General features: G+C 30.2%; 2 protein-coding genes across 3 annotated transcripts in view; one reads left to right on the top strand and one right to left on the bottom strand.

Moving 5' to 3' along the window:
* Positions 1-14,176, top strand: part of LOC126836248 (discoidin domain-containing receptor 2) — a 162,359-nt gene extending 148,183 nt beyond the window's left edge. For both annotated transcript variants that reach the window (XM_050569489.1, XM_050569488.1), the window contains 9 exons: positions 3,045-3,195; positions 5,486-5,643; positions 8,265-8,459; positions 8,548-8,660; positions 9,132-9,329; positions 9,392-9,484; positions 10,081-10,222; positions 10,320-10,469; positions 12,378-14,176. In XM_050569489.1, coding sequence (XP_050425446.1) covers positions 3,045-3,195; positions 5,486-5,643; positions 8,265-8,459; positions 8,548-8,660; positions 9,132-9,329; positions 9,392-9,484; positions 10,081-10,222; positions 10,320-10,469; positions 12,378-12,533 — 1,356 coding nt within the window. In that variant the 3' untranslated portion in view covers positions 12,534-14,176. The remainder of the gene's footprint in view (positions 1-3,044; positions 3,196-5,485; positions 5,644-8,264; positions 8,460-8,547; positions 8,661-9,131; positions 9,330-9,391; positions 9,485-10,080; positions 10,223-10,319; positions 10,470-12,377) is intronic.
* A 2,080-nt stretch (positions 14,177-16,256) lies between these two features.
* On the bottom strand, positions 16,257-20,267 carry LOC126836250 (ribosome biogenesis protein BOP1 homolog). The gene is made up of 12 exons (XM_050569494.1): positions 20,023-20,267; positions 19,796-19,947; positions 19,245-19,362; positions 18,756-19,091; positions 18,516-18,683; positions 18,275-18,449; positions 17,993-18,202; positions 17,808-17,911; positions 17,165-17,338; positions 16,992-17,091; positions 16,567-16,762; positions 16,257-16,492 (listed from the first exon to the last, which is right to left on the bottom strand). Exons 1-12 carry the CDS (start codon positions 20,113-20,115, stop codon positions 16,339-16,341), a joined length of 1,980 nt encoding a protein of 659 aa, XP_050425451.1. The 5' UTR covers positions 20,116-20,267; the 3' UTR covers positions 16,257-16,338.
* Positions 20,268-21,635: the final 1,368 nt, after the last annotated feature.

Raw genomic sequence — 21,635 nt, 5'->3', positions numbered from 1 at the left:
AATGCGAGTAATTAATTAGGATGTACAACGTATTGGTGGCCGGTCGTTCCCGAATCCCGAGAGACCGCCCAGCCTGGAGGTAATAGCGATTGTCGCTGGCAGACGGGGCAGCATTCGTTATATGTCTGGAGTATCCGTTACAACCGATATCATCATTATTCCTCTGATCTGGTCTCATAATGTGTAGCATTTAGTTAAATTCGATACCATACGAATACATATTAATCGTTTATGTTGTGGAGCTTGGTCGTAACACTGTGTCGTGTACGCACATTCATGTACACGTACCGTATGAGATACACATACAATTTTGGGGTTCATCTCGACCAGCGGACATTGGTGGAGATCAGGACCCCCCTTGGGATTTTAAAAACCTAAAACTTAAAATTGGTGCTCGTCAAAATACATAAATTTATTTTTTAGTAGAAATTTGTTGAAATCAGAAATCAAATTAAATGTAGCACTAATTTCAGGTTTGAAGTTTTTTTTAAGTTTTATAGAATTCCAAGTCGCCCCCTCCCCTGATCTCTGCCAACGCCAATTATTTTTTATTTACCTTTGGAAGAAATGTAGTTATTTAAATTTATTTTTTGTGCGTATTTTTTAAACATATTATAATATAATTAGTAACTCTTCGATAACCTTAAATATTATTTCCATTCTCTTAAGGTTTTAATTATATATTCTAACCTTAAAGTTTAAACATTTACTTTTCGCTATGGCCAACTATTATGCTCAAAACCTATAAGACACCATAACATGAAGAACAACAAAAATGCATAGTTTAATTTTAATTGCGAACAGGCGATGTAGATTGTAGTCAGTTTCAAGAAAAAAAATTCAAAAACAAACTTTTGAACTCGCAAAAGTTCCAAACTCAATTATAAACTAGTAAACTTTCAATGAGGCTTTTCAAATAAGAAGTTGCGGCCTAAAAAAAAGATAAATAATGTAATTATAAATGTGCCTACTAATAGTTTTTTTTTAATTTATAAAATGGATGAATTCTTTTTCAAGATAAAATCAGTTTTTTTATGAGATATATTTATAAATTAACGTTTATTATTTGGATTACAATCGTCCAATAGACTTACTGTGCCTCGGGGCATTTGCTTTACTTTGTAATTTTGAAATCTAAGAATTATTTTTGTGTTGAATATTTGCTTAATATGTTAATACTATATAAATAGGCATAAACTGGAATATTAATTATTTTCCATTGATATTCTGGCAAAATTCATAATATGATAAATATGATTTCCATTTTTTTTTTATTTCAATGTTAAATCATTTTTTTATACAATACAAATAAACTTATATGTATTGGTTTATTCAAACTAGCAACACGAGGGTTATAACTTGCAAAACTTTTTACAAAATCACGTTTAGTATTTTTATTTTGTTAAAGTCAGTTGGCAAACGCATAAAGCTTATGAACACACCGAATCGAGAATCTCGAAAACTATTACCATAATGTCTCTGTAATTTTACAACTACCGAAAACTTTTTGGAAAGGTAGGTCAAACGATAATATAGCCCCCAAGATTGATTTAGGCAAGTTCGATTTTTTGCTATCGCAAACTTTGATATTTTCAAATTAAGTTTTTTTTTACTAAACAATAATTTAACTAATAAATTCAGGCAAACGCAATCCAATAAAATTGTGAACATTGTAATATTAAAAAAGCTGTAAAATATATTTAATACTTATATTATATGAAATTTGCTGCACTTCATCGAGTGAACGATTTAGATGACTCGGGAATGGGATTGAGTTCAGCTGCCACGTTGCAAAGATGATTCATGAAAATATCCAATACGATCATAACTCGACTAAATTTCATAGAGCAAATTCTATATTGATGTTGTGATTAGCTGAACTCAATAACGTACCGGTCTGTAAAAAGAATGTAACACGATGAAAAACAAAATGTAATATTGCAATAATTTTAATAATCTTCTTTGATAAAGTAGACAACATTAATTTAAAACCTAATCACGTCCATTAAAATAAATCAAACCAATTAAATTCTGACAATATAAAATGATGGATAACTTTAGCAGTTTTTGTATTAATTATTGTCATGTAGGCCGACAGTATAATTAATATAGGTGGTTCTAATCCATACATGTCCCGTCCACGTCCTGCAGTTTAATAGGTATACACAGACCCGAGCCTACTAATCTAGGTCAGCATACTGCATTCGTCCCAAAATGTGTGTACTTTAGGAAAGCTACAGCGTTGAGCACAATCCGGATTTTAGAATTTTAATTATTCCACATTCTAAATTTTTTTTAAATTTATTATATATAAATTTTATTATTATTTTACATAATTTATACATAATAATTTTATTGAAAATCTAGAATTATTTTTAACCTAAGCATTTTATTTTGAAGCACTTAGCTTTTTTAAGCTGTAAACCATATAGATATGTAAAATAATATGTATATAAATAATATACTAGAAGAAAAAATTACACCAAGATCTTTAATTTTATTAACTGATACAAGTGAGGTGAAATTAAGATTTTAAGGAAAGTTTATGATAAAACGGAATCTATAAAAGGAGATGGTAGTTCATTTAGCTCAATCATTATTTAAACACGGCTTAGTAAAATTATCAAAATTATTTTGTAATGTCAGAGGTATTCTTTATAGGTTTGAGTAATTTTAAATCATCCGCAAAGAGTACGAATTAACAAGACAGATTATAAAACATATTATAAAATCACGTTTAGGTTTATTATTTTGTTAGCTGGCCATGCATAAATTGTATGAATACACCGAATCTCGAAAACTATTCACTTAAAAACTTTTAAATTTTACTTCTTTCCTACAAGTTTTTAGAATAGATGGTCGAACGATTGTGTAACCCACAAGATTTATGCAAGTTCGATATTTCCCCCTCGCAAACGAATTTTTTTTATTGATATTACTGAACAAAATAACAATAATTACACAAATAATATTAAAATTTGTTGCCTATAGATATAATATATTGAAAATAATTTTCTTATATAGGGATTTCGGAATTGTTTCAGGAACTGCCGGTTCGAGTAAACGCCAACGGACATGTGTACGGTCAGGTGGACTTGGACGACGACTCGGACAAAAGCAACAGCAATTATCATAGGCCGTACGGCGGCGGTAGTGCTCGCCGTCCGTCGGTGCTTTTAAGTCCTGATTACACAGGTAAGCTCCCGAGGGGGTTAGAAATTACGTTGTTTCGACTGTGGGTAGAGAGGGGAGAAAGGGGATAGGGACGGAATTGTTAGAGAGGGAACAATACCAGAGACTTGGCGGGGACGAGGAAGAACGGGATTAAATTTTAACGTTGTCGATGTAACGCGCCGGCCAAACTAATGTTACCCGAGAGCGAAATAAAACAGAGAAAATCCGTCGCTTTTGGACCGTTTTCAAAATCGAAAATTCTAGGCGCGATATTATTATTATATATATTTTTTTTTTCTATACACACAAACGGCATTACGGTACGGTAACGGACCGCCGCGCCGAGTGTTTCCGGACGATTTTCCATCGAATGACAACGGCCGGACAATTTTAATGTTATTGATATAGCGCGAGTGACTGCGGCCGAGGAATGCTGTCCGGCGTCCCCCGTAGACATTAAGATATGGTGACGATTATAATATAAATAATACAAATACTATATAATATACCTACGTATAGAAACGCAGAAAAATTTCATTAAACCGCGACCACGCACGTATAAAATATCTCCAAGCCAACGCCGGCTAACAGCATTCGCCCGCGTTACTCTGGCGCAACACGTAGAAACCAAATTTTATTCTGACAATTATAATAAAACATAAGTATAACATTGTTTTATGGCTTTGCGACACAAACCCCAATGAAAAGTGGCGTGCTGATGTTTAAACATGGCACGGATGTGTCCCTAATCTTATAGTAGCCAAGATATTGTAACTGTTGTATAAATATATTTGTATGTATATTCTATACATAAAACATTGTCGTCTAATTAAGTTTATCACTAATTTTAAAATCCACTATAGCATTGGGTAATAATAATTTAACATATTTCATTGATTTTTATCGTTTCAAACCCTTGTTTAAGATAACTGTTCAAATTTATCCACTTAAAACCACTCCTAACGGAAAATTACTGGTTTTTGTTGTCAAGTTTAAATCGGTTAAATAAATCAAACAAATAGCTAGACATAATTTTTCTGAAAAAACAGTCAATTAAGACTGTTAAGTATAAGAGAATTGTGTTCAAAAACATCAATAACATTACTGTCCATAAAACCTCAACATTTTCCAAATTGAGTTATAGTGCTATTTTCTGAATGTTGTTTGATTTTTAACAATTAATACCTGGTACTTGGCTGGTGAGACACGGCTAATGAAATTCCCAAGTTATTGCACTTTGCTGTAACTATTGTCTACAACTATGATTTAAGATTTCCTATTTTATAGAGAACTCTCATTTTACAAGAAATACCAAAAGTTATAACATGTTAATAAATGTATTATATTTGTATCATAAAATACTCTTTCCTTTTTTATTCTTTCTGACACATTTTGAAAATTGACAATAACCCATTACTAAAAAAAATGCTAACATTTGTTTTGTGAAGGAGAATTTTACTTGGTCTCCTTGGTTTCGCCGTTTTAACTGTCGATTCACAACAGCTGCTGTCGCTTAAGGGGTCTAACATATGTGCAAACTAATAACGTGTCCTACAATAATTAAGCTTTCAGTGCGTTCTCGGGTTCAATACAGCTTGTGCAAATGGCGGATAGGCATATGGATACACCTTAAGGGTTAACATTTCATCGTACCTGTAATTTCAAACGTTTTCTCGGTTTCGTTTCGATGGGTTTGTAATTAAATCCTTAGCCAACCCGAATTATTAATATCGATATACGCTACACGCGTAGTAGTGGTTTACCCGGGTTTCATTAGTCAAACATCTGCATTATATACAACGCCCATAACGGTACATAATATTAACTGAAACGTTAATTAAATCGTGCAAAAGCACTAATTTTAAAAGCGTGCGGATGCAAAGCGTACAAGTTTCTCATTAAGTATAAGTTTTCTACTGTAATCCGATAATAATTTTCCATTTTCGTTTAATAAATTTATTATTCTCAAAGGGACCTTAACAAACAATGTTTTTATCATAAACTACAATTTCAATTATTCAACATAAATAATTCAACATTTCGCGTTGTAAAGGATCTTATACACTATATCCTTTCATCCGTTTTAATATTATGTTTTGTCATAATTCAAGAAATTAATTATATGGGTTTGTGTTTCACGTTTCCCAAGAATGCAATTTTGTGCACTATGCAAGTTAGCAAAACGTGTTTAGCTCCAACTGAAGCAACTAACATGTTGACGAAAATTCATTTTAAACAATATATACATACCGTATATTATATATATTACTCTTAATTTGTGGTTTAATACATGTGTTATTTGTTCGATTAGACGTTCGAGATATTGTCGCCCAGGAAGAATATGCGATTCCACATGTACATCAGCCATCAAAAACCTTAACGGGGCATCGCAGTCAGCTGTCCATTCATGATGAAATGTTACCAAAACACACTATGGAAAAGTATTATGCTGCCTCAGACGTATGTCAAGTACGAATCGCTTTGTTTCATAAGAATCTTAAAATTGCATTTTTTTACTAATAATATCTTTCAACGTTGGGAAATGGAATTCTCGATAAATCTATTATTTAACGTGTTTTTACTCACTTTCCCAGGGTGACAACTCTTGTTTCTTGTAGAGCAAGAGTTGTCCAAACTAACCTAAAAAAGTAGACAAAAAAAAATGTATTTCCTTCTAGTGACCTATTTTACACAATAATTGGAATCCATTAGCATTCTCCATACAACTTAATCCGTTAACCCAACCCCCATTTGGTATATATTTGCAATCGCTCTTTTGTGATTGATATGTATGTCTAATAAGAAGTTTGATAGTGATAACAGACTGATAAGAGGAATAATATTTAATAAGGTCACGCGGTAACTTGGATTAGCTATAGCAACTACTAATAAAGCAATACATATTTTTTTTGTCAAATTATTCTACAACAGTCTTAAAGCAGCCTTCATTTTAAAAATACAAAAAAAATTTTCTTTTAATACTTACTCAAAGATATATTATAAATTATTTATTTATTCTTAATCGAAACATAAGATAAAAAACACTTATTACAATAATAATATAATAATAAGTAGAATTGAACTCAAGTATTACAAAAACATCAGCACATTTAGTTAGGACATTCAGACAACAATCTAGACGGTTTATACAAAAGTATTATGATTAGATTACTCGTGAAATAATAATAATACAATTAGCGGGCTATTTGTGTTTCTATAAGACTTAAAATATGTGGCATGCACGGGTCAATCGCCAAGTAACGTGGGCAACCATAAATAAATGTTTGTTCTTCTCTCAAAATAACGACGGACGTTTTCAATTTATTCCAAAAGTACATACTTCAATTTTCTCGTACAAAACAGGAGAGATCGGTCGAAGCGCTTTTGTTAATAAAAAATTTAAGTTATTTATTAAAAGTATTTCAATTTGAAAGATTACCAAAGCTGACAAAGAGTATTCTTAAATAAAATTAAGATAATTGTTCAAGCACTTAGACAGTATACTAATTTTGGATATAATATTGATCATTAGTTGAATTCGGACTTCGTCGATTTTTAACTTTCCATCAAATAATAGTACACTTTTAACCACAGGGCACAGACTGCCGGTAAAAGTTAAATTACGTTCATCATAAAAAGGCAGTAATATTTAAAAAAAATATACCTTCAAAATTAACTGTTTTCGCCAAATCGCAGCAATAAATGAGAGGAGATTGATAAACACGATTTTTTACGAGTTAAGTTGTTGAAAAATCAGTTTATGGAAAAAATAATTCGTAAAGTGATCGGATATTGATAATTTCTTTATTGTTTATAAGAAGACTCAAAACGTTCTTCTGACTGTACCATGGGCGTTGGTAGAAGAACACCCGTTTATCGGTTTTGCATGGCGTTGAATTTCATTTGCGACTTTAACAATTATGTCCAGAAGCATTCGACCCGAAGACGTTTTTCTCCCTCAAGTTAAATATTATATCTGCACAGCTGTCGTGACACGTTCTACTTGGGAAAACACAAACGCCACCATCGTTATCGTCGTGGAGCCACGGTAGAAAATTCCGCACTCCGCCAACCACCGAGTCCGCTAATTAATCAATTACATAATTTAAATGGCCCCACTGCGGTACACTATGTATAGTAATGTTATTATTGTTTCAGTAATTAAAATATACACTCGATGTCGGTTTGTTCGCTTCGTGTTTTTTTGGCCTTGTAATATATTTCACGGGAATTCATAAATCGCAAACAGCGATGCGATAACGCACCACGTCCAAGACAACCGCTTTAGTGCAGCACTGTTGCCCCTTAATTGGTACTGGGCAGAGGAAATTATCTTTCCGTTTTTATTTTCCCAATCTCTAACGAGTTTTTCTTTTCCCCCATAAATTCCAAAATAAGATTGTACCTCTACGGTCGGGTCTAGAATGGCCATAATCGCAACTGCCGTCAAAAGTCTGCGGCGCAATACCTTCGTAATACATTTGTGCAACGGTCATCATTACTTAGGTATAATATAGTACAGGAATCGGAATAGTCGAAACAAAGTATAATTTGTTATACTCTCCCTTATGAGTTTTAAACAACAATTAGTTTTATAACAAATGGAATATTTATTATTTTTAATAATTTCAAACAACATTGAATTTCAAGAAATACGACTTTTTTGAAGAGAAACGAGTTTTGTAATGAACGGTTTCCTCAAAACAAATTATTTGTCACAAACAAACCAGGGAACTGTTTCCTTTACAAATAAAAATCTCAGGTAATGGAAAGTATTTCTATTTTCAAGAAACACGAAATTAAATATTTTTAAATAAGGTGTATTTAAAAAAAACCTTGTTTACATGATTTTTTTATAACAACAATTGATATTTGTTTTTATTCTAATCATAAATCGTATGTAATGTGTATAATCTTTTTTTATATTACTGTATAATTATATTTCTATAAAATTGTACATAAACTAAACCTTAACTAGCAATGTGTTTATTTATAATAATTAGTAATTACACGGCGTATACTTATTTACTGAATAAATCTTCTTAAATTTTCTGCTTTTATTTCTTACTTATTCTCTCTGTAAACTTTAGATTAACGCTCCACCGCCTCCACGTTCGCCGCCGCCAACCTCTTCGAGATCGAGCAGCAGCAGAGGAGGAGGTGCCAGCAACGCATCCACCTGTCCCCTGACTAGATCCGATGACACTCTGTGCCAGTTTCCCCCGGAGTTCCCCAGGGATAACCTGAGTATCATCCAGACATTGACTAAGACTCATTTTGGCGAGGTAAGCAATGTGTGAACGGTAGACTGCATATGTATATAAGAGACGAAACGACTAGAAATCAAATTGCGTGTGATCTTTTTATTTCCAGATTCATCTCTGCGAAATCAAATCGTTCCCCGATGAATTGCTACAGATGACGTCGGTGAAATGTAAGCTGGTCACCGTCAAGTCCTTAAGGAAAGGAGTGTCAGAATCCACTAAGTGAGATAAAAATTATTACTATTTATTTTATTTCTTCTAGAATTTATTTTTAATTACGCTTAATCGAGAAACGATCGGTCTACTGTGGGAGGAGGGGGTGACAAAACTGTCAGTAAGTTATTAAATAGGTTAGGTAAACTTTTACGGCTAATAACGTTTTAAAACCAGATTACTTCGAAAGAGCTTCATCAGTTGACGTTTAATATTTAAGGTTAATAGAGATGTTGTTTTTGTAGTAAGCAAAATGTACCTACTTTGCCAAAACAAAAAAAAACATAATTTAATATAATTTTACGTCCTTTTTACTTTTTACATAGAAAAAAAATATGTTAAAAAGAAATTTTGCTACCAAGTTCTGTTCTATCCGGAAATTAATGACACGGAATGATCCGAAAAAAATTAAATGGCACTCGGGCCTGTCATATTTATTTTATATTATTGTACTCTACATATTTGTTTGTATTTTGGCAGGCATGACTTCTATGATGAGGTAGAATCTTTATGGAAAATTCGAGATCCGAACATTACAAAAGTGCTGGGATGCTGTTTGTCGGAGGAGCCGTTTTGCATAATTAATGAATTTATGCAACACGGTGACCTCAACCAGTTCTTGCAAGAACACGTTGCTGTGACGGCCGCACCACTTCCTCCCTATGCGAAGACTTTAAGGTTTGTCGAACGCCATTTAAAAAAAAAACCTATGTGTTATAATTTTATAATTTTTCACACAGTTACGGTTGTTTAATGCATATGGCCACTCAAATAGCTTCTGGTATGAAATATTTGGAAGTGATCAACTTCGTCCATCGAGATTTGTCGGCAAGGTACGGTTACCATACACCAACAAAATATAATATAACTACATACTTACTTCAAAAATAATATTTTTTGTTGACTTTAAAAATAGTTATCCAAAATTTGTAGTACATTATTCTTAATATAAAAAGTTAATGAAATGTATGCGCTATCATTTCGGTTTCAAAAGTCGCTATCAAAAAGTAGAGGGGGGTAGAAACAAAAAAATTGTGAGAAATTGAGATCACAGTGTATAAAAACATTATGGAAAAAAAATTGTATTATTAATTAAACCCAATGAGATATTGAGTGGTTCACGATAAATTGATCACCTTGTATAATTAGTGTAATTGTAATAGGTACTTTGGGGCAAATTACATTAACTACTTATGATGTACTGATACTTTGGTTAAATCTTTAAATTTCTTTAAAATCGAATGAGCGACTATTAAATACATATAAATTGAATACAACAAATAATCGTGTGAATAACATTCCAGCATTAATTGTTTTTATTGAGTTTTCAACTTGGAATAACTAGTAAAAAAAGTAACCGTTGCCGCTAAACAATACTGTACTAGGTATTATAGCACGAAAATAATTAAATACTTACTTGGTTTCACAGAAACTGTTTAGTCGGACCAAATTATACGGTGAAAGTGTCCAACATGAGTTTAAGCAAAAGCGTATACTCGGCTGATTATTTCGACTTCGAAGGCCGACTTTCGCTGCCAATCCGCTGGATGGCCTGGGAAAGCGTACTACTGGTAAACAAAAAATTGATAACCTCCCAATAACATAAGTTTTATTTACAATTATTTAAAACGTTTTCAAACAATTGTTAATTTCTTTATTTGATTGTAGAACAAACACACGCCGAGAAGCGACGTTTGGTCGTTTGCAGTCACCTTGTGGGAGATATTGACGTTTGCCAGAGAACAACCTTACGATGAGCTTAGCGACCAGCATGTCGTCGACAACATCACTAGACTCTATCAAAACGACGTGAATTTTGTAAGTATACCTACAGAGTTTTTGATTTTTGGACCCGACATATTTATTTAAACAAAACTAATATATATATATATATATATATATATATATATATGTATGTGTACTCATCTATTGATTTTGTACGGTACAAGAGCTATCTCATAATTAATTGATAAATTATTATAGTTGTTGTTATAATGAGCACGCCGTAACTTGAAAAATGTTAATTTTTTTCTAAACGTTTAGTGGTTAATAATTTGTTATTATAATAGATATAGATAATAGTTATAGATAATTTGGGACTACCAGTTTACAAAACGTTTTAGTATTAATACATTTTAATTTTGAATTGATATAATAATAATTATTAATTAGTGAGTAGGTACCTACTTGTGATCAGAGTTGGAAAATATTAAATTAAATAGCAAGTACCAAGTAAAATAAATCGAATAAGTTATTTAATTATAATAAACAGATAATGTTTGTACGATATTTATTATTTATAACTGTTATAACTTCAAACAATATTTTATTTAAAAGCATTTTTAATTGACTATTACAATTACGTTGTTTTTTTTTATTTTAAACAATTTAAATTTGTGATTCGATAATGTCCAGCGGTTTGTAAATGACCTAATACGGTGAATTTTTAACATTTTACATAACATTCGAATTATTTTTTCAAACGATAAATGTTTTATTTGAATAAAAAAATTAAAGGCCGAAGTAAATTATTTAAAGAAACTACGGGCACGCGCAAAACTTTCGCACCTATACACGGTCTAAAGATGTTCGCGACTCACGACAATGTGCATGTTCGGAATTCAAAACAAGTCTCTCTCTTATTTTTTTTATTATTTATTTTACTTGAAATTCGACGCACCGGGTAGCGTGCAACAGAAGGAACGAATAGGCAATTCAAAGTACATTTATATCAATTTTGTCGTCGACCTTTGTTATGCCGCGCCGCCGTTTCCTTAATCTCGCTTTTCCGCCTAACCGCAATTTATTCTTTTATGTATCCATTACACTCGGCTTTTAATATCCGCTTTGTCGCCGACCCCTTATACCTATATGTACGTCAAGGCTCGTCTCTCGATTCAATATAATATAAAATAGTATGGCGACAACGGAAAGCTCGATTGTCCTCTGTCAATCGACACGAAAAAAAAAGTAATTGAAATTTGTAATAGGTGACGCCGCCAAATGTATTGGATAAAAGACGATTTTTTTTTTTTACATATTTCACCCACAACAAAAAACCACTTGAAAACAACATAAGTTTTCACCATCAGAGTTCACCACTGATCGTCTGTTTTCAATTGTCATAACGTTATTAAATGTGTTTACTATAAACATATTTGTTGAGAAGTAAAATAGAAATGTTTAAAAAAAATAATAATAATATTTTACGTTGCATTAGTTGGCCTAAGAAGGTAATAATTAAGGTAGGTAATTCATCACTTTCGGATGTAACGCAACGTTATAGTTGGCCTAATTATATAAAAAAAGAATGTTTGTCTTTCTCAACGGGTCAGTCTTTGGTGAGCACTGATAACGGTAAAGTTTGTGTTCACATTATACATATTATAATATTATGCAAATATTGTTTGTTATCTTTTGGGGGTTGTGAAATTTTTTATGATTTATTCTAGTTTTAATACCTATTAACCAGCCACGGTTAGGTCAGACGTGAAGATTGCCTAGTCGGTCCTCGTCTAAATAGTAAAATACGCTTGTACGACTTAAAATATTATGTGGATTGGGATAGATAATGTAATTTTTACGAAAAACATGTTCAACATATATTTTTCAAATAAAAAACTCGGCAAGCCTTTTTTTTGGAAAATATTACACTTTAGATTTTAGAAAGTTCTACGCGATATAAGAATTATATTATTATAATACGTTTTTATTGTATAATTCCAGGTTTTATTGCCACAGCCGATCAACTGTCCAAAAGAGATTTACGACTTGATGTGCGAGTGCTGGCAAAGAGACGACAAGAGTCGACCGAATTTCCGGGAAATACATTTGTTCTTGCAGCGGAAAAATTTGGGATACAAACCCGAATGTGACCCTTAGAACATGTTAATCGTCGGGTTAGGTTGGGTTTACTTAAGTACTATTATACGTTTTTTTTTATTTAGGTTAACTCTATTTAAGTCCATAGTTCTAATAAATTGTAGACGTATAAATGTGTGCTGAATTTCTTGCCGCAATTAACATTGTATTTTTATACACTTGAATACCATATTATAATGTTTTTCATTATAATATATTATTAGTGTTACCTATTATTTATTATAATTTTATTTATAAACATACTTATAAATAATTGATTATACTAAAACTATACATATAAGTAAATAATATAGGAATCGATCGAACAGCATTGGTTCGATTGGTATTTAATTTGTGTTTTTCAATTTGTTTTTGACGTTATATCGAATATTGCTTCCAAGCATATTTTTAGGCATTATAGTGAGATTGCGATAAACTTTGTCATTTAAAATATTAAGCTGTTGTTAGACACTATAATATTGAAATGACAGTTTATATTTATTATTGTTATAATATAATATTAGTTGGGATCAACATTGAGTACTTATTTTATAATATTAACAATAGTATTATTATTATTTTAATTACCGACATATCCATTTATAACGACTTTTTTCTTTAAAACTTACACTTTTTAGTAGAGATACAATAATTAGACGTGGTGTTTAATCATTAATTATGTTTTACAGAAAAAAATTGTAACGCGTTATTCTCGGTTAATTATTTAAATATTAATTATAAATATAATTTAGCATTAATTCATAGTTATAAGACAGTTTTTAAAATTAACAAATGCAGATAATCTACCTAATATATCCTAGTATGCAACATTGTAATAGGTAACTATTCAAATAAGTCAATGTATTTTAAAACAACATAACATTATGTTATGCTGCCTTTAAAAAAAACCCAATACATATTATACAGTTCCAAAACGAAGTAGAAAACTGCTTTCAATAAATGTTATTATGTTATAATAATAGTAGTATTATAAGTTATATTATTCGTATAATTATAAGGTTGGTGCTATCATAAAAATATCATACGCCATATACTTTAATGTGTAAAAAACTCGGCTTTTACACTTTTAAAAATATTAATGTAAAAACATTTGTTTTCCTTTCTATCGGATTTACCTAATTGATGAAATGTTATAATACCAGCCATACTATTTATTAATGGGTATACATTTTTTAAAACCAGACGTTAAATTTGTCCAATGGTGCTTTGAAATATCCATTTGGTCCCCTCGAAATTCAGCTCCTTCCCAGTTTATTTTTTTGTGTATAATGTATATGTATAATAATTATTCTTGGACAGATTGACAGATTCAATTATGTATTATTAATGAACGTGTTAAGTTATACACGGGGTTGTGAATTTAATGCACTAAAAACAGGCATTGTAAAACAAATATTTAAAATGTTCTCTAAAAAAAAGAAATGGAAAATAAATGTTCGTATTTAAAATGATGAAATCACACACTTTATTTAAATACATATTGAAATTTCTACTTTTAAAATTGTATGTACAGAGATGACATAAACAGTATTGGGTATTTTGTAAGTATAATTCGATTTGTAGACATCAGAATAACAAAGATTGGATTATCTGGTTAAAACAATCTAAAAACTAATACGGTATCTACCTATACGGGCTAAAAATTTTTAAAAAAATCTTAAGTTAAATGATTTCATAAAAATATGCATCTAAATTTAAATATGCAAAAATCAAATTTCGTTGACGCATTCGTAGAGGTATTAACAAACTTTGACTGAACGAATTCCTTCTACGCAGTAGTAAAATGAAAAACATTTAAATGCATTCAATTCACAGCCCTAGACTTATTATCATGGTATTACCTAAGTTAGTTAAATTCTTAAGAATTACTTAAGTATTATAAACTTATATACCTATTATTACTCACTATTTAGTTGATAAGTTAACAATTTTTTAAGCGTACATATAAAACTATAATAACGATGTTATGTAAAAATAATGAACTCAGGGTCTATAAATTGATCGTTTATTGGTAAAAAACCAATAAGGATAAAATACCATCCGTGCTCCGCACCCAAGATAAAACTTTTTAAATTATAAAATACGATATTTTTATCAATTTTAATTCGTAATAACAGTTTTAATAAATTTATCAACTTGAAATTTAAATCTCACGACTACTTAATTGCCCACAAATACGGTTTTTAGTGTATAAAAAGGTAAATACGTAGTTCCCTTATATTTTGTTGCAATTTTCACTTATTTAACATATCATTCTTGGTATGTTTATTTTAATATTAAGAACTAATATTTGTCTCTCTCCGATTTCTTTGTTTTTATACACTAGATGTTATTATAAAACCTTTTTCAAATGCCATTTGTTGTCTAAGACCTTTATAATTATTTACCCAATATAAAAAAAAATACTTAAAACTAGTATAAAATTGTTTATGTTATCAATTTGGCGATATTCATTGTTTTTCCTAAAATTATGCAATATTAAAAATGTTTCTTTTTTCGTTATCAATACTATTTTCGGTTTAATCTACGACTCGGACACACATAACAATTTTTTGTAAACAAAAAATATAACCGGTATTAAGCGGACTATTTGTTTTATAAATAACACTCAACATTGATCAACGTGTATCAACTTTTGTAAAAAAATGTTATTTATAAGTTACCAATGTATAAACTATAAGTAGTTGAAGGGAAAAAAAACAAAAGATTTCCATTCCAAGTTTTCCATTTGAAATGTAGTGTTTGGACTCGAACAACGGTTCACTCAATGTGTGCCAACATTTATATTATGATTTATGTGCATGTACAAAGTGCATATACATTTCATATACAAACATGTTTAAATACATTTTACTAATTTTCCTTATTAATCAATTTTTAATAAATCATTTTAAAATGCCTCCTATAAGTTGATATTTGTATTAAAATTAAAAAATTTCATCAAACCCTTCTCCCCCTCCCTCAAGTGTCCTGCTAACAATGTACATAATTTTCTAATATATAATGTACATAACTTTAATGTTTTTAATATATTATATACTAACCACACATGCATGCAAAATGCCTATGACAGTAAAGATCATTTGTTGACAATATCTTCTGTAAATATCATAATCTTAAATTGGGAAATATTTTTAATATTTCGAATAAAATTTAAGATACTTTTTGTATGTTGTTTTTATAAAATTATCTCTGTGATTATATTTTTTTTTTTTTTTTGGTAAGGAAGATGGTATTTTAACATAACCGTACAGCTATGTTTATGGTCTTGAATCTTGATAATAATAATTATAATGGTTGAAAATAAAATATGCTTTGATATGTTTTTTTTGTCACAATCTTATTTTTTCTTTTTTTAAGGCTATGATAACCAGTGTAAGACAAAATTTAATTCAAAATTTGTTCATGGGTTTTTTTTATTAATAATAAATTTAAATCAAGGTCTAATTTGAGTGATCTTAGGTTTGATTTCGACTCAGTATTATGGTTACATAAACTGCATAATATTTTGAAAATTATAGAAATTAACATTGCTGTCTCATAACCAATGGTTCTTATTGGAATTTAAGCACCTCAATTTAAATAAAATATAATAAATTGATACATTACAGGTACTCCACCATTTTTAGCACACTGCTGTTTTTTAAGTTATGCACTTATTTTCATCGCTATTCCTAATATTATTTCTCTTTGTTCATGGTTAACCCAATTGATTTAAGAAACTAATATGGAATCATTTAATTTGTTAAACATCAATTGTATTTAAAAAAAAGTCTTAAGTCTAGAAACTTGTAAATATATAAAATCACGTAAATAATCGAATGGTTTTATCAGCACCACAAGTCAACACCCACGGTTCAGTAGGGTGGAAAGTCACACCAAAAATACCGAAATCTGAGGTTTCTTCGTGTTCTTTCAGTAACTTCAATGGTACAATTAAAGGATTTTGAAGTAAATCACTAAAATAAACATAATAAGAATAAGTAATAAAACTGATGAATTCAAAATATCATTAATAACAAAATACACTTACTTGTAGACCATTCCATGTGAAACGATCAATGATCTATCGTCAGAACCAGAAGCAAATAGTGGATAACGTTTATGAAACGCTACTGATCGAACAGCTGTCGAATGTAACCTTAGAGTTTTATAAGGTTTAGTAGAAAGGTCTAGATCAAACCATAGCATTTTTCTATCATAAGTTCCAACAATTAAGTTATCGCCGCCTGCAAAAAACATGATTATTTATGATTTCATAGATATTAAAATTATATTTAAATATATTAGCAAATGACTAGTACATTTTATATAACTAACAATATTATATGCTCTAAATTAAACATCAATTAAAATAATAATGAAATAAAAATTACACTTTCTAAAATGTAAAATATTGCTTAAGAGAAAAAAAACAAATATATCTATTATTGATATTAATGTAACACAAATATGTACCTGGATGAATTGCCATTGAAGATATCCATTTCGCATAACTCATTAATTTCTTAAATAATTCTTGTTTGACCAAATCGTATATTCGAATATTTTTTTGAGTCTACAACAAAAAATAATTTCAAAAGGTTTTAACGTGTTTATTTTGAACAAATTAGTTGAAACTAAAAACTTACCGCAACAAATAAGAATGGTCTAATTGGATGAAAAAGAACGCTTTGTACCAGTCCTTTCGATTTAGCAAATGGTAATTGTGAACGCCTAGTCGACATTTGATGGATGAGTACTGAACGATTCGCTCCATCTGGCATAACAGTTGCAGCGTAATCTCCACGGCCATGCCAAGTAACCTAAAATGGTTGAAATGTTATAGAAAAAATATTTTTAAATAATAAATAAGCATGGTTAAATTGAACCATGATGACAAGAATTTCTAATTTATGAAAATCAATATCGGTTCGTTTACTTGTATAACTTACAATTTACATGATATTTTTTCTTATATATTTTGACAAACTATACATCAAATAACGTGTTTTTTCCAGTGAAAACTAATAAATTTTATTATTAAAACATTTGTAAAATAAACTAATACCTTCTCAGCTTTGTATCAAAACTAAGAGTATTAGCTTATGTCATTAAAAAAGCAAATATTTTAGTACTCTTTGGAAAAACAACAAATCTGTAAGTCTTAATTTGAATACAAAACCTGTTCGTTTTTGTAAGATAATTTAAACATACTAGTTTTCTTAAGACACGTGTACTTGAACACTGTTATAAAACATAATAATAAACTTAAATAAATGCAAATTGATTAACCTGTTTTATTTCTTTGAAATGATTTAACACTATACGAATGCCATTTTCCCATTCTTCAGGTGTAGCTTCTTCCCACTGAACAACTGCTTTGACTTTATCGGACACTGAAGACATAATAATATAAGTGAGTTATAACCATAAGTAATACTTTACAATTAAGAACTATGATATTTAAATATACAAACCAATTGATGCTTGAACAGGAGGTGTTGAAAGGATTGTGTCTGTTTTAGATACAACCAAGTGATCTCCAACTCCGGGATTTATTATCATCAGTTTACGATCAGCAACGACCGCTATCAGCGATAAAGCCTTATTTGGATTCCATTCAACACTTCGCACTATACCTCCAACTGGTATCGTTCTCAAACAACGAGCAGTACTAATTTCCCAAACTAAAAAAAATATAGAATTTAATAATAGTTTGTAAAATATTACTAATAATGAATTGTCTTTATACTATTTACTTTTCACTGTCATGTCATCAGAACCGGATAATAAATATTGACCAATTGGATCAATTGATATGCACCGAACCATATCAGTGTGACCGCTGAATACCAAAGACTGAATCGTCGGAAACGGTTGAAGATCTTTTGGACTAGGCAGCTTAGGCAAAAGATCTTCTGGCTCGATGGTTAACTACAATGGCAAAACAAAAATTAAATTATAGTTCTTTCATTCTCTGACTTTTAACTAAGAACTTACTCTCATTTTTCTAGCTCTGGGACACAAATATAAGTCCATACATCTCGTAAATCTTTCTTTGGTAAACTTGGGATAAGCGGGTACACTTCGTAAACTTGGATACTTTTGCGGTATAAAATGTAGCTTGCGTTTCCACGGGGTTTCCTCTTGTTTTTTCCATATTCTCATCTAAACCATTACATACAATATAAATAACTGTTGAATGATAATTAAAACAATTAAAAATCTATTATAACTCACTTCACGGTCATTAAACATAAACTCTGGAGGTGGATTATAAGATTCGGCGTGCGTAGGTAAGTTTCTTTTTGGTGCAGGTATGTGATCAGTGATTCTTCTCATACTCTTATCTTCGGCGTCATCTGTACTCCACATCATGTAGAAATTACGTTGGCGTTTCTTTTCACGCTCCCTGCGCTTTTGCTCCCTTGTTTTGAGCAAACCGGCTCTTATTAAACGAGCATAGCGCTCAACACGTTGTGCTTCTTGTCGACTGGCTATAAATGATCTTTTATGGTCAGCTGAATTACGAATAGGCATGTCCATGACTTCTGAAGTAAACCAATCGATCCAAGGCTAAAATTGATTTGTAATTTTATCAAATATACTATTTGACCAATTTATATGTACATATAACAACCAAAAAATGTAACTAATGGCCCGGCAGCCAATGCTGTTGATCTAAGATGAATAAAGAAAAAAAATAATAATAAATGTCTAAACCCTTACTGCATATTCTTCAAATGTCGAGTCTGGTATTTTACTAGATTCTATTCGCTGTATAAGTTCAATATCTTTATCACTGAGAACAACATCTTGACCGGTTTGTAAATCTCTAACAGTACGCCTACATTTACACATAAATATTACTTATATGCACATTTTTTTAATGTTTAATAATTATTATTTAGTTTTTATATCAACACCCGTAATGAAAAGTAATGGGTATTATTTTCCTTACGAAAAATAATGACATTTTTTAATGTCACATAAACCAGTGTATTTGAACATTTTTATGGAATATTATCTTAGCATCTTAATGATAAATAAATTAGTAAAACTTATTTAAATTATTTTCTTTTAAAAAGATTTGCCACAAAAGTAATACATTTTAGATGGCTTCAATTGAGTTTTAAGTAAGTCTAAATTGTTGTGGCAAAATTAAAACTTTTTTTTTTTATTGGAGGCAAATACACTTTTTTTCATAAGGCAAAAGAAACAATTTTCATAATGGGCATTTCAACAACAAATCAACAAAAAACATTTCAATGATAAATTACCAGAAATCAGGATTCTCCATTTTCTCCATAAAGTTGTCCAACTGATCACCACGTTCCGGCTTGATAATTTTTTTCCCGTCCCAATCATAACCAATATGAGGGTATTCATCATACCAATTCATAGGTATATTTCCTACAGTGTTCCTTATGTCCTTTAAGTAATAAAACAGGATGAATTTATTTATATTTATTTTTGAGTTCTAAAATATGTTGAAATTTTGACTAACTTCTTCGTCCGATGTGTCCATTTCTTCTTGATATTCTTCGTATTCATTCTTATCGTTCGTCTCTTCGATAGCTGGGGCTGGGGTTGACTCCATATTTCTGAATTATATTTAAATACTACACCAGTCTATTTAATTTAAACAGTTAAACATAAATGCTAATCAAAAATAATTTAATAACAACACCTTGTTATATTATACAAAATTTCGCATGGCCCATGGGACGAGCTCAGCTCATGATTGCTATGGTGTTAGGAACGAAGGTTGTGTTAAGAAGCACGTGTTTTCAGATGCTTATCACACGGTCGGCTTTATGATTGATAAAATACGTTGCTAGTATCATGCTTGTAAATTTTTTTAATTAATACATTTTACAAATTGTCCAACAACACGAGTCAAGACTTGATGTTAGTAATTAGTATTTACTATTCATAACAACTTGGAAACTTCAGATTTTTTATTGTTCTTAATATTATTTCACTTACAGTACTCTCTAACTAATCACAAGGCTATAACCTATAATTTATAATATGTATATTTTAAAATATAAATAATAATTAATGTAATATGATGTATAATATTACAAAACACTAATTATTGTATACTTACGAATTACGATAAATTCTATTTTATGTTTACTATCAAATCGTTATTCATATAGGTAGAACAAATACAAAATAAGTATATGTTTGCTTGCTAATTTAATTCTCAATAACAATACAGTCAGGTAGGTTTTTTTCAAAAGCTCTACACGCATAACTCATTCCATTTGAGTAAAAAATGTTAATGAGAACTAAAAATCGTACCTAGTAGCATATTCGGAGCAAATGAATAATGACTTAAGATTCAAGTAACTTTTTTTTTTAATCGTGAAGTCAGTTTTAAGCGGTTGGACTTACTTTTGAAGTTAATAAGCAAAAACAAATTTTACTAATTTTTTTATGCAATAACTTCGTAAATAATATAACATTTTTCAAAGTACGTATATTTACGTTTAAACAGAGGTGAAGGCAGAGATTGAATATTTTTTTTTTTTAAGTAAAAACATAATTTTCGTATTATTAAACAATTTTTAACTATATTAAACAAACTAAAAATATACCTACTTATACCAAAATAAGTATAAAAATACCTATTTTATCATGGCGTCAAAAACCACTATCATGTGGAATTATGGCCATTGTGAGTTAAGAAATTTAAACCCCTTTTCTCAAAAAAGTTAACGACACATTTTCACCCACAACTCACAAGTATGAAAATGTAACGATTTAATACAACGATAGATAAGACACGTTAAAAATAGTGTTATTACGAATAGATTAATGTACATCACAAACTAGCTTTTTGTATGGCATGCGTTGCTCTAAGCATATGTATCTGGAGATCTAACTTCCGGACACATTTTCAAAAAAATTACCGTGATTACTCTTCAGAATACCTTCTCGGGTCTCGGGATAGCATATTCCACGACTGGAGTGCGTAAAGCACATTTATGGTCATTACATGTTTTATGATCAAACTGTTCGATTCAAACAAATCATATTATATCTTAACAAATTATTGAAAATATGATTACTTTGTTTCCAACTAAATATGATATGCAACTATCCATAATA

This window comes from Adelges cooleyi, unplaced genomic scaffold, assembly GCF_023614345.1.
Source record: "Adelges cooleyi isolate 19-005CV unplaced genomic scaffold, UGA_ACOO_1.1 ACOO_flye_CR_arks_rails_tigmint_CR_PRNA_23, whole genome shotgun sequence".
NCBI lineage: Eukaryota > Metazoa > Arthropoda > Insecta > Hemiptera > Adelgidae > Adelges > Adelges cooleyi.
This window is presented reverse-complemented; position numbering and strand designations above follow the sequence as displayed.